The sequence below is a fragment of the Salvia miltiorrhiza genome, chromosome 5, assembly GCF_028751815.1.
Source record: "Salvia miltiorrhiza cultivar Shanhuang (shh) chromosome 5, IMPLAD_Smil_shh, whole genome shotgun sequence".
Lineage (NCBI taxonomy): Eukaryota > Viridiplantae > Streptophyta > Magnoliopsida > Lamiales > Lamiaceae > Salvia > Salvia miltiorrhiza.
This window is the reverse complement of record NC_080391.1, coordinates 14,222,943-14,234,370: the sequence shown is the minus strand read 5'-3', so window position 1 is coordinate 14,234,370 and position 11,428 is coordinate 14,222,943. Positions and strand designations below refer to the sequence as shown.

The 11,428-nt window shown below is 38.7% G+C and overlaps 1 protein-coding gene across 1 annotated transcript; it reads left to right on the top strand.

The window, feature by feature from the left end:
- Positions 1 to 1,444, top strand: LOC131025545 (uncharacterized). The gene is made up of 5 exons (XM_057955339.1): positions 1 to 173; positions 249 to 378; positions 465 to 776; positions 853 to 957; positions 1,040 to 1,444. The coding sequence occupies exons 1-5, from the start codon at positions 1 to 3 to the stop codon at positions 1,442 to 1,444; spliced, it is 1,125 nt and encodes a 374-aa protein (XP_057811322.1).
- Positions 1,445 to 11,428: the final 9,984 nt, after the last annotated feature.

The following is an 11,428-nucleotide window of genomic DNA, read 5'->3' as shown; positions in this document are numbered from 1 at the left end:
ATGGATGCTTCTACTCAATCCGGGTCTAATCCATCCGGTTCTACTCCATCTGGTTCGGGTCCATCCGGTTCTGGTCCTATTTTCGATAATAGGCCGCCAGAGGATGAAAACCCTAATGTGGAGGAGGAACGTGTTGCTAGTGATGGGCGGACATGGGTTTATTTCACTCGTAGGTACGTTTCACAATGTATCAGTTAATTTCAAATTATTTTGTACATTAATTCTAAATTTAATTTCAACACTTTAAGTGTTCTGAGGCCGACTGGAGCTATTCGGGCTAGGGCGACTGATAGCTTTCAAGGTATGCCACATGAAAGTGGCACCAATTGGAAGAATTTGACTGAGGGGATGAAGGATTTTTATTTTGATGAGTTTGAGGTACGATCATCTCATATATAATTTTTATATTCTAAACTAACAATCACAATACTAATTTTTCTCTTATTTGCAATATCTTTAAATAGAAAGCATTTTGTTGGGATAAAACTCAACATACCAGGCATGTTATTAAGAAAGCGTGGGTTAAGGCAGCTCGAGTGGCGTACAAGGATTACATCAGCAATTGCAAGAAGGTCATGTTGATACATAAGAAGAAGATTGATTATCTTCAGCCTAACATTGAGGCGGCTTGGAGGGCTTATTGGGCTTTGCCCGAGACTCAGGCAAGGTCTGCTCAGGCGTCCAGGAATCGCCGCTCAGAGCCAGGCGGTCCGGGTACAGGGATGGCTATCCATCATGGAGGGTCGCGCAGTGCTTTAGATCATGCTGAGCATCTGGTAACTTTACAACGTTTTATTTAAAATTTTGATGCATTACTAAATTGTTACTTATATTTTTAATATGTTTTGTAAGGCTCGGGAGAGCAATATTTCTTTTGACGAGGCTACTTGGGCGACTTTTCGACGGATCCATTATAAGAATGGACAGTATACCGCTGGACGACCTGCGCAGCACGGGGTATGACGTTAATTTAGTATCTTTAAATTCCTTTGTTCGAATAATTTATTTTACAACTATTCTAACTATTTTTGTATTGTAGTTGGAGGTCGAGAGGCGATTGGCTGAGCTTCGCCAAACACAAGAAGAGGTCACGCCCGTAGATGTAGATCGCATCTTCCGAGAGGTCGTCACTCCTGATTCGAGGGGGCGCATCATGGGATTAGGCATGATGATGTCTAGGGCGATTACTGAGAGCGGCGAGTCGTCGAGCACGCACTCCACTAGCACCTCCCAGTTTCCTTTCCCTGTTGCCTCGAGAGATGAGCTCATTACATTGAGGGGGGAGCTGAGCTCCACACAGAGGGAGCTAGAGGTCAGGAGAGCGAGCGAGGAGGTTCAGAGCAGGGCTATACAGGAGATGCAAGCCCAGATCGCCCTCCTCATGCGAGGATATCATGCACAGTCCCCCTCCGACGCCTCTGATGGGACCCACCCGGACCTCTGATTATATTATTTACTATCGTTTGTTAGATACTATACTTTGAATACTGAATTTCTAAACTTGTTGACATTTTATGATTTGCTACTTTATTATTTGATGTCTTTCTACTTTGCTCATCTTCATGATTTTGAATAATTTATAGATTGCTACAGCTACATAATTGAAAACAGGAATACAAATTCAAAATAAAAAAACAAAAAAACGACCGAAATTAAAAAAAAAAAAACGGTCGTTACGAACTGACTGAAAAAAACAGGAAAAACGACCTCTAACGACCGAAATTTCGGTCTTTAAACAACGACCGAGATAAAAACGGTCGTTAATGCTTTCGGAAGATCAACGACCGTTATTAAAACGGTCGTTGAACAACGACCGAAAATCGGGAATCAACGACCGAAATACGGTCGTTGATCAACGACCGTATTTCGATCGTTGAGTCCACAAATTAGTCGTCCCTGGGAGCTTGGCTACGGTTTTAAAGACCGAATAAACGGTCGTTATAATTAAATTTCGGTCGTTGAAATTCAACGACCGAAAAAAATGGTCGTTGAAGACCGCACGACGAACAAAACGGCGACCACATTTTTCGGTCGTTGTTTCGGTCGTTAGGCCTTTAACGACTGTTTTTTCGAGTTTAACGACCGAATTTTCGGTCGTTAGAGCCGCGTTTTCTTGTAGTGGAAGATTCCACTGGTAGCAATATATGCTTGAGATGATGGATAGATCTCCTAGCCAATTTCTACGATAAAATGGGATCACATTGCACATTTTAAAATTTGATTAGTGAGAGAAGAATGAGGCAAATGTGTAACTACAAAGTTGTGTTTTGGCTTTATATTCTTCCTTGTGTCCACGAATACTAAGGTTCCAAGAGCCTTGTTAGAATTCAGACAAAAATGCGTAATCTTGTTTCAAGTGGGACATAATCAGAGGCGGTTCTGGGGGCGTGCGAGGTGGTCGATCGCACATGGTCCCAAAAAAATAGGGGCCCCAAAAATATGGATCCATATATATATATATATATATATATATATATATATATATTATGTATATATTAAATAAAACCTATAGAATCATTAAATTGTGTAAGGTAGCGTAGTGGGGAAGGGCCATTTTCTGGACTTCGTTTATTTGTGATCGAATCCTACTTGTAGCAAATTTTTGCGATTTGTTTTTTAGCTTCTTTTTTCCTGTAACGATTTTTCATTTCTAATTATTTTTGCGATTTATTTATCATGGCAGCACGAGGCACACTATTATTTTATAAAACTTTTTTTTTCCAGCTTCTTTTTTCTTTTAGCGATTTTTCATTTCTAAATATTAAAAGCAAGGTAATTTCTTTAAAAATTTTAAGTAGATCAACACTTTGTAAGTGAATGACATAATTTTTTATTTATTAAGTAAATTCTTGGGACGGATGGAATATTGTTTAATCAAATGTTTTTCTTTCATCTTATCTTTTCTTTCAGCGATTTTTCAATTCTACTGATTATCAAGGTAATTTCTTTAAAACTTGTTAGTAGAGCAAATTTCTTTAAAAGTGCTAATGACATAGTTTTTCATATATTTGTTAAGTAATTTGACAAAAAAAATATATTGTTTCATCAAATATTTGTATAATACATTTTTTTTTAATTATGAATAGAGAACCCAAATTTAAGAATTCGCACAGGGCCTATGTTTCCCCAGCCCCGCCCCCGGACATAATACGACATTGAGTTGTAACGATGTTGTTAGAAAATGGAGGTGATTATATAGAGGTTTGAGTGTGGTGAGTGATTGTAGTGAAGTGGTGTAGAGAATATTGTGAGTGTAGTGTGTGTAGAAGATAGATAGAATGATTTTAGAGTGGAGCTCTTGTCTCCAAAGAACTTAGATAATATTATATAGAGTGATGTTTTTGAGATGTTTTGAGATTTTGTGAGATTGGTTACAAATGGCTCACAAGAGCTCTATTTATAGGTGTGGGAAGATCTCTCTAGATCCCACTACACTAACTTGTATCTAGAATTCTCTACTAGCATCCACTTAAGGAATTCTCTAGATACTATATAGAAAATATCTAATATCTAGAATACCATACATGTCCTAGGTATTATTTAGAATACTCTAGAGTAATCTAGCTAGTGGTGAATTCTCTAGAATATACATAGCTTATTCTCACATAGAATATTCTAGATAAATGCATCACACTTCAATACTCCTCCTTGATGCATTTATCGGTTACTCCAAGCATTCTTCGTAGAAACTGGAATCTGTCCCTTGGTAGTGCTTTTGTGAAGATGTCCGCCAACTGCTCTTCTGTTGGACAATACTTCATCTCGATAAGTTTCTTTGCTTCAACATCTCTCAAGAAGTGATACTTGATGTCGATGTGCTTGGTGCGATTGTGCTGAACTGGATTCTTAGCCATTGCTATAGCTGACTTGTTATCGCAGTAGATCTCTGTCGATGAGTCTTGCGGTTCGCCCATATCCGCTAGTATTCTTCTAAGCCATATAGCTTGACATGCTGCTTCGGCTGCTGCAACATACTCAGCTTCTGCTGTTGATAGTGCAACTGAGTCTTGCTTCTTTGATCCCCAAGAAAAAATTCCTGAGCCAAGCTTGAAAGCATAGCCTGATGTGCTTTTCATGTCATCTTGAGATCCAGCCCAATCACTATCACTATATCCACTGATCTGTGAGTCAGACTTTGGTTTATACCAGATACCATAGTTGAGCGTACCTTGCAGGTATCTGAGAAGTCTCTTTGCTGCTCCATAGTGGGTCTCCTTCGGACTTTCCATGAATCTGGATAGAAGGCTTGTTGCATACTTGATGTCAGGCCTCGTTGCCGTCAAATATAGTAAACTCCCAATCAAACTTCGATAGTTGGTAGAATCCGTCGGTCTAGACCCATCTTCTTTCTTCAACTTCTCATTTGGAATGAGAGGTGTAACCACTGGCTTGCAGTCTTGCATCTTGAACTTCTTGAGCATATCTTCAATATACTTCTTTTGTGATAGGAAGATGCCTTCTTCCTCTTGACTTATCTCCATTCCGAGAAAATAGTGCATTAATCCTAAGTCCGTCATCTCAAATGTGCTCATCATGTCTCTCTTGAAATCCTCGATCAATTTTGTGTTATTTCCTGTGACAATTAAGTCATCAACATAAAGAGAGACAATCAGGATGTTCGTACCTAGAGTTTTGATGTATAGAGTGGCCTCGTTCTTGCTCCTCATGAATCCTTGACCGGTGAAATATCCATCTATTTTGCTGTACCAGGCTCGTGGCGCTTGTTTGAGCCCATAGAGTGCTTTCTTGAGGCGAAGAACTTTGCCTTCTTGCTTTGTGAATCCTTCTGGCTGCTCCACATATATCTTGTCTGTTAGATCTCCATTGAGAAATGCTGACTTAACATCAAGTTGATAGATTTTCCATCTCTTTTGAGCCGCCAGAGCTATGAGTGCTCGAATTGTGTCCATCCGTGCCACTGGAGCAAACGTTTCTGTGTAGTCGACTCCTGGTATTTGAGCATATCCTTTTGCGACAAGTCTTGCCTTATGCTTCTGGATCGAACCATCAGGATTCAGCTTTGTCTTGAACACCCATTTGACTCCAATGACTTCCTTGTCACTTGGAAGATCCACCAACTCCCAAGTATCATTCTTTTCTATCATTTGTATCTCCTCCTCCATTGCTTTAATCCAAACTTTCTCTTTGGATACTTCTGCATAGTTACTTGGCTCCAAAGAACAAAAGTTGCATATCTCATATAAATCAGTGGATTCATATAAATCTTCTAGAGTTCTTACCCGAAAAGGTGGAAAGTCTGGTGAGGAGTCTGAGTCGGATCCACTTGAGGTATTGGCTTCTGAAGAGGACCTTGGTGGGCTTTGTTGATCTTGTTCTCCATGTTCTGTGACTTCTTTTAGGAGTGTAGTTGTTGTCTGCCTTTCAACACTTTCTGTCTCCCAATTCCAGGAGGCTTGTTCGTCAAATTCCACGTCTCGACTTGTCACCAGCTTCTTGGTCTCGAGATTGTAGATTCTATAACCCTTGGATTTAGAGCTGTAGCCGAGGAAGATTCCCTTCTCCGTCTTGTCCTCCAGTTTGTGTCTTTTTACTGAGGGAATGTGGATGTAGCAGATACTTCCAAAGACCCTCAAATGTTTGGCTGAAGGCTTTTGTCCTGACCAAGCTTCGATCGGCGTCTTGTTTAGCACGGCCTTTGTTGGACATCGGTTGAGTAGGTAGACTGATGTATACACTGCCTCTGCCCAAAACTTCTTTGGCAATCCTTTCTCCGCCAGCATGGATCTCGCCATCTCCATGACTGTTCGATTCTTTCTTTCCGACACGCCGTTTTGTTGTGGAGTGTAGGCCACCGTTAGTTGATGCTCCACACCTTCATCTTCACAGAACTTGTCGAACTCTTTCGAGTTGTATTCGGTACCTCGATCTCTTCTTAGCTTCTTTATTTTGCGACCACTTTGTTTCTCCACAAAGTTCTTAAATCTCTTGAAGATTCTAAAGACTTCTGATTTTTCTTGGAGGAAATATACCCAAGTCATTCTAGAGTAGTCATCAATAAAGAGTATGAAGTACCTGTTTTTGTTTACTGAAGGTGTGCGCATTGGACCGCAAACGTCGGTGTGGACAAGCTCTAGTATCTCCTTGGCTCGCCATGTTTTCTCCGTTGGAAATGGTTGTCTGTGTTGCTTTCCGATCATGCATCCTTCGCATACACCTTCTCTTTCATTTAGAAAAGGCATATCTCTCATCATATTTTTATGATGAAGTAGCCTTAAGGCATTTAGGTTGAAATGCCCAAATCTCCGGTGCCATAGACTCGTATCGTCGAGTTGAGCCACCATTGCCTTTTGTGGATATTGCCATTGAATGGGAAAGTTTCTATTTTTTCCCATTTTTACTACTGCAATATCTTGGTTATTTTTCTTGTCGTAAATTCGACAAGAATCTTTCTCAAAGTGGAGGGCATATCCACTTTCCATCATTTGGCCAACACTTAATAGACTTTGTGCAAGACGAGGTACTAGGAGAACATTTCTAATAAATCGCGTACCTTTATTAGTTTCTATGGCAATTGTACCTTTCCCTTTCGTTTCCACCAGTTCTCCATTGCCCATCTTCACCTTCGTCTTGACTGAAGTATCTAACTCACGGAAGATGGTCTCGTTGGATGTCATGTGGTTGCTGCATCCGCTATCGATGTACCATTCTTCTTCTCCTGCTTCCGTTGCCGAGTGACATGCATAGAACATGTTCTCCTTCTCATTTTGATTTTCTGAATAGTTGGCTTGATGATTTCTTCTATCTCTGCAATCTTTTTCCACGTGCCCGAACCTTTTGCAGTTTTTGCACTGTGGCTTTCCTCGATGATAGCAATCCTTCTCCAAGTGATTTGTCTTCTTGCAAATTCCGCATGGTGGAAAATTTGCCTTGCTCTCCTTGTTGCTGGAGCTTCCTTCCTTGTGATTGCTTTTAAAATTTCCGCCGCTCCTTGACTTATTGCCTCTAACGTTGAGTTTGGACTGAAAGGCACTCTCAAGTGAACTTTCATGTCGCCTACTCAATCGTTGCTCGTGTGCTTCCAAGAAACCCATCAGCTCCGCGACAGGCATTTTTGACAAATCTTTTGATTCTTCAATCGCCGCCACTACTGGATCATACTTCTCGGTAAGGCTGATTAAGACCTTCTGTACGATCCTTTCATCGGAGACGTTCTCTCCGTATGACCGCATTTGATTGATTATTTCCATTATTCTTGAGAAATAATCTTTTGCGGCTTCTGAATCTTTCATTTTAAGATTCTCAAGTTCTCGCCTTAAACTTTGCAGTTTAATGGTTCGAACTTTAACGTTTCCTTGGAACTCCTCCTTAAGGATATCCCAAGCTTCTTTTGCAGTAGTGGCTCGAATAATTCTTGCCATGATAGAATCACTAACAGATTGTTGGAGAAGATAAAGAGCTTTAGCATTTTGTTGCTTTAATTTCTTACGTACCTCGGATGAGGATGTCTTGTCGATATCTTCTCCCGGCATGGTGATTCCTTCTTCAATGACATCCCAAAGATCATGGGATTCAAGGCAAGTCTTCATACGAACACTCCAATAGTCATAGTTTTCTCCATTGAATATTGGAGTCGTGATGGAGAGACTTGACGACGCCATAACGCCCGCTTATGATCGAACCTGGCTCTGATGCCACTTGTTAGAAAATGGAGGTGATTATATAGAGGTTTGAGTGTGGTGAGTGATTGTAGTGAAGTGGTGTAGAGAATATTGTGAGTGTAGTGTGTGTAGAAGATAGATAGAATGATTTTAGAGTGGAGCTCTTGTCTCCAAAGAACTTAGATAATATTAGATAGAGTGATGTTTTTGAGATGTTTTGAGATTTTGTGAGATTGGTTACAAATGGCTCACAAGAGCTCTATTTATAGGTGTGGGAAGATCTCTCTAGATCCCACTACACTAACTTGTATCTAGAATTCTCTACTAGCATCCACTTAAGAAATTCTCTAGATACTATATAGAAAATATCTAATCTCTAGAATACCATACATGTCCTAGGTATTATTTAGAATACTCTAGAGTAATCTAGCTAGTGGTGAATTCTCTAGAATATACATAGCTTATTCTCACCTAGAATATTCTAGATAAATGCATCACACTTCAATAGATGTATCCAACGTTGAGCTCACTCCACTATACTCTACTTATCTGCTATGCTCAACCACCAATTAATACCTCTTCCCTCTGAAAATTCGTCCACCTATGCTCAACTAACATATATATATATATATATATATAGTGTTTCTCTTTAAATAAATACTCCCAAAGGCAGATAGATATCTTGAAGACGAGAAATGGGTATAAATTTGTGCGGTTTCCGGTGTAGCAGATCGTCGGAGAAGGAAACAGCAGCGGTGATGAGCGTGAAAGTTGTTCAAAAGAAAGTAGTGGTAACTCTTGAGGAGTTGATCACATCTTCACCTGGTTTCAACAACGCAATAAGAGTTTTTTAAAGTATAATTTTTAAATATAATATTCTAAAAAACACCATAATTTTTTTTAAAGTAGGCATCACCTTGCAAAGTAGTACTAATACTAATTGGATTAAACTGCCCGCTGTCTCTGTTGATATATGGAATCGTTGAAGGCGCCCCATAAATCTAGTATATTAAGAGCGGGATATATTATATAATCTCACAAACTTGAAGACCCTTTCAATAATTAATCAAACAAAGCTCAAGAAAATAAAAAGAAAGAGAAGAAAGGTCAACGAACAAGGGTGGAAGCGTAGTTTCGTATCCACATAGAGTTGACTTTAAAACTGATAAACAGCCTTTCATCTCAGATGAAAGCTCCACAGAGAGTTGACTTAATTTACAGCCGATAAACAGCCTTTCGTCTCAGATTTGTGTTTCAAAAGTAAAGGAACAGGAAGAGGTGAAAGCAAGATTGAGAAAAAAGATGGATCAGAACAAAAGCGCGTTTTGGATTGGAATCTTTGGTGCGATACTAACGCTTTCTGCTTATTCTCAGACTTGGGTTTCTCCAACACAGTGCATCACTGCGGGTCTCTTCGTTCTTGGCACCGGCCTTCTCGTTAGGGAGGGTCTCATCTCCATTTAATTTTATTTACCACTTTTTCTTCTGTTTTTTAATTACTATGTAATACTCCAACACTGTTGTGCTATGAATTTCCAGTGACCAATTTCCACGAATTTCTCCCCTTCATGTTTTTTTTTTTTTTTGGGTTGCTTTTCTTGTCTACTTGTTTTCTGATGTTTGGAATGATTTTGAGCTACTTGTCTCTATGGGTTGTTCTTTTATTTTGTTCTTGTTTTCTGATTTGGTGTCTAATTTCAAGAACCGTGAATTTCAAACTTACACAATTCTTGAATTCAATTGTTTTAAGGGGTAGGCTAGTTAAGTGATTTTGATGTTTGGTGGTGAGGCAAAAATCGCAATTATGAGATACTCTTACTAGTGCTTTTTAATTAAGTGTGCATGAATGTACAGAGTATGCGATCCTTTTATCTTACCATTGTGTTATGTGTTTCTCATCTGAAGCCATATTTCCTTATAATCAATTTTTGAGGAAACAAACAATTGTAACACAAAAACTGTAGCTTTAACAAAATTTACTCATCTAGCTGAGAATCATTTTGGAATTTGATGCGTAAACATGTGAAATCCTGCTTGTGACAGGATATTTGCTACTGTATATGATAGCTCTCTATGTACAGAAGTTTTATTATTTTGGCATCTTGCTCAGTTAATAACTTAATACTCTGTATGCCTTTAATTTAGATTTAATATTCAGGTATGGATTTTCATCTAGGATGTGTTCTCTTTGGTTGTAAATTTATCATGGAAAAGGGAAGGATAGACAAAATTTAACCCTTTAAATTCTTCATTTCTTTTTCCACATTTCTTACTTGAGTGATAATATTATCCCTCCATTGTAGTGTAAATGAGGAATGAGTAGGGGTCAAGTAGGAAATGTGAGAAAAGAAATGAAGGATTTAAAGAGTTAAATTTTGTTTATCCCTCATTTTCTCATGATAAATTTACAACCAAAGAGAATGCACCCCTAGTAGTTAATGCATATTTGTGTAGGTAGCCAGTTTTCCTTTTGTATAATATTGAGAAGCATGTTTGAAGTTGCTTACATTGTTAGAAAAGAATTTATTTGAGTTGGAGCGAGGAAATTTGTTATCTGTAGCTGTAGGCTTAAGTTTTTGCAGTCTTGAACAATTCCTAGTATATAAGCCAATGAAATTATCTTGCAACCGACATTTATTTCTTAGACCAGTTTATCTATGAAGCAGAGTGAGTTCGACATTTATTTCTTAGACCAGTTTATCTATGAAGCAGAGTGAGTTCGTTATCTGATTACGTTTGATTTTAATTTGTTGTGAAAGTGCATGTAGTTAGTTGGTGATGATGCATGTATTTTATGAACACAAAGGCGAATCGAAATTTCGCATACTTGTGGATTTTACATTATTGGAGTTGTTCAACCCCTTTGCTAATTGCATTGGAGAAGAATCAACAATGTTGGAGGTATTATCGTCTTTAACATTTCATGCTTGGTATCCTTTTAGTCTGTCCATGGATGTGCTAAAAATATTACTACTCCCTTCGTCCCGTGAAATTTGAGCAATGAAATTAGTATTTTGTGTGTTAAGTGTGGTAGGTGAAAAAGTGAAAAGTTGAATAAAGGAAAAAAAAATTGTTATAAAGAAAGTGCAAAAGGTGAATAAAGGGAAAAAATTGTCATATAAAGAAAGTGCTTAAGCTTCGCGGGACAACCTGAAAGTGAATACTGTTCAAGTTTCGCGGGACCGAGGAAGTAGCTTTTTCCTGCTTTTCTTTTAAAGTACACGCTTACTTTGATGGATAAATTTATCATCGGAAAAGAAGTGATAACAAAAATTTATTCATTTAAATGTCTCATTTTTCCCCCCACATTTTACACAGAAGAGAAGCTCCACCATTTTTCCTTCATTATTTTCACTTCAATGATAAATAATACTCCATCCGTCCTCCAAGATTATGTAAAAATTACTATATCGGGCATCCGCCAAGATTATGTCACTTTCCTTTTAAAGCAATGGTCTCACCATCCTCTTTAATATTTTATCCTTACTAACATTCTTTATTTACAAAAAACTCACCCCAAATTCAACCTCAACCATTAGGGGTGTGCAAACCCAACCCGGACCCGCCGAACCCGCCCTGACCGACGGGTTCAGTCCGGATCGAACCGGCCCACTATAGGTGTTTGGTCCGGGTTGGGTCTTATTTTGAGGATCGAAAGTTTTTCGGGTCGGTCCGGGTCGAACTCGGTCGAAACCCGACGAACCCGGAACCGACCCATGCTATTAAAAATTTAATATTTAATATTTATATTTAATAATTAATATTTTTTTATGAACTTCAATGCTTGGACATGTAATTGATTGATTGTG

What these genes read in the sequence shown, in the direction of transcription:
- LOC131025545 (XM_057955339.1), top strand. Translation starts at nt 1, where the DNA reads ATGGATGCTTCTACTCAATCCGGGTCTAATCCATCCGGTTCTACTCCA. An exon ending in TGGGTTTATTTCACTCGTAG is followed by an intron (nt 174 to 248) that starts GTACGTTTCACA and finishes CAACACTTTAAG; the next exon opens with TGTTCTGAGGCCGACTGGAG. An exon ending in GACGACCTGCGCAGCACGGG is followed by an intron (nt 958 to 1,039) that starts GTATGACGTTAA and finishes TTTGTATTGTAG; the next exon opens with TTGGAGGTCGAGAGGCGATT.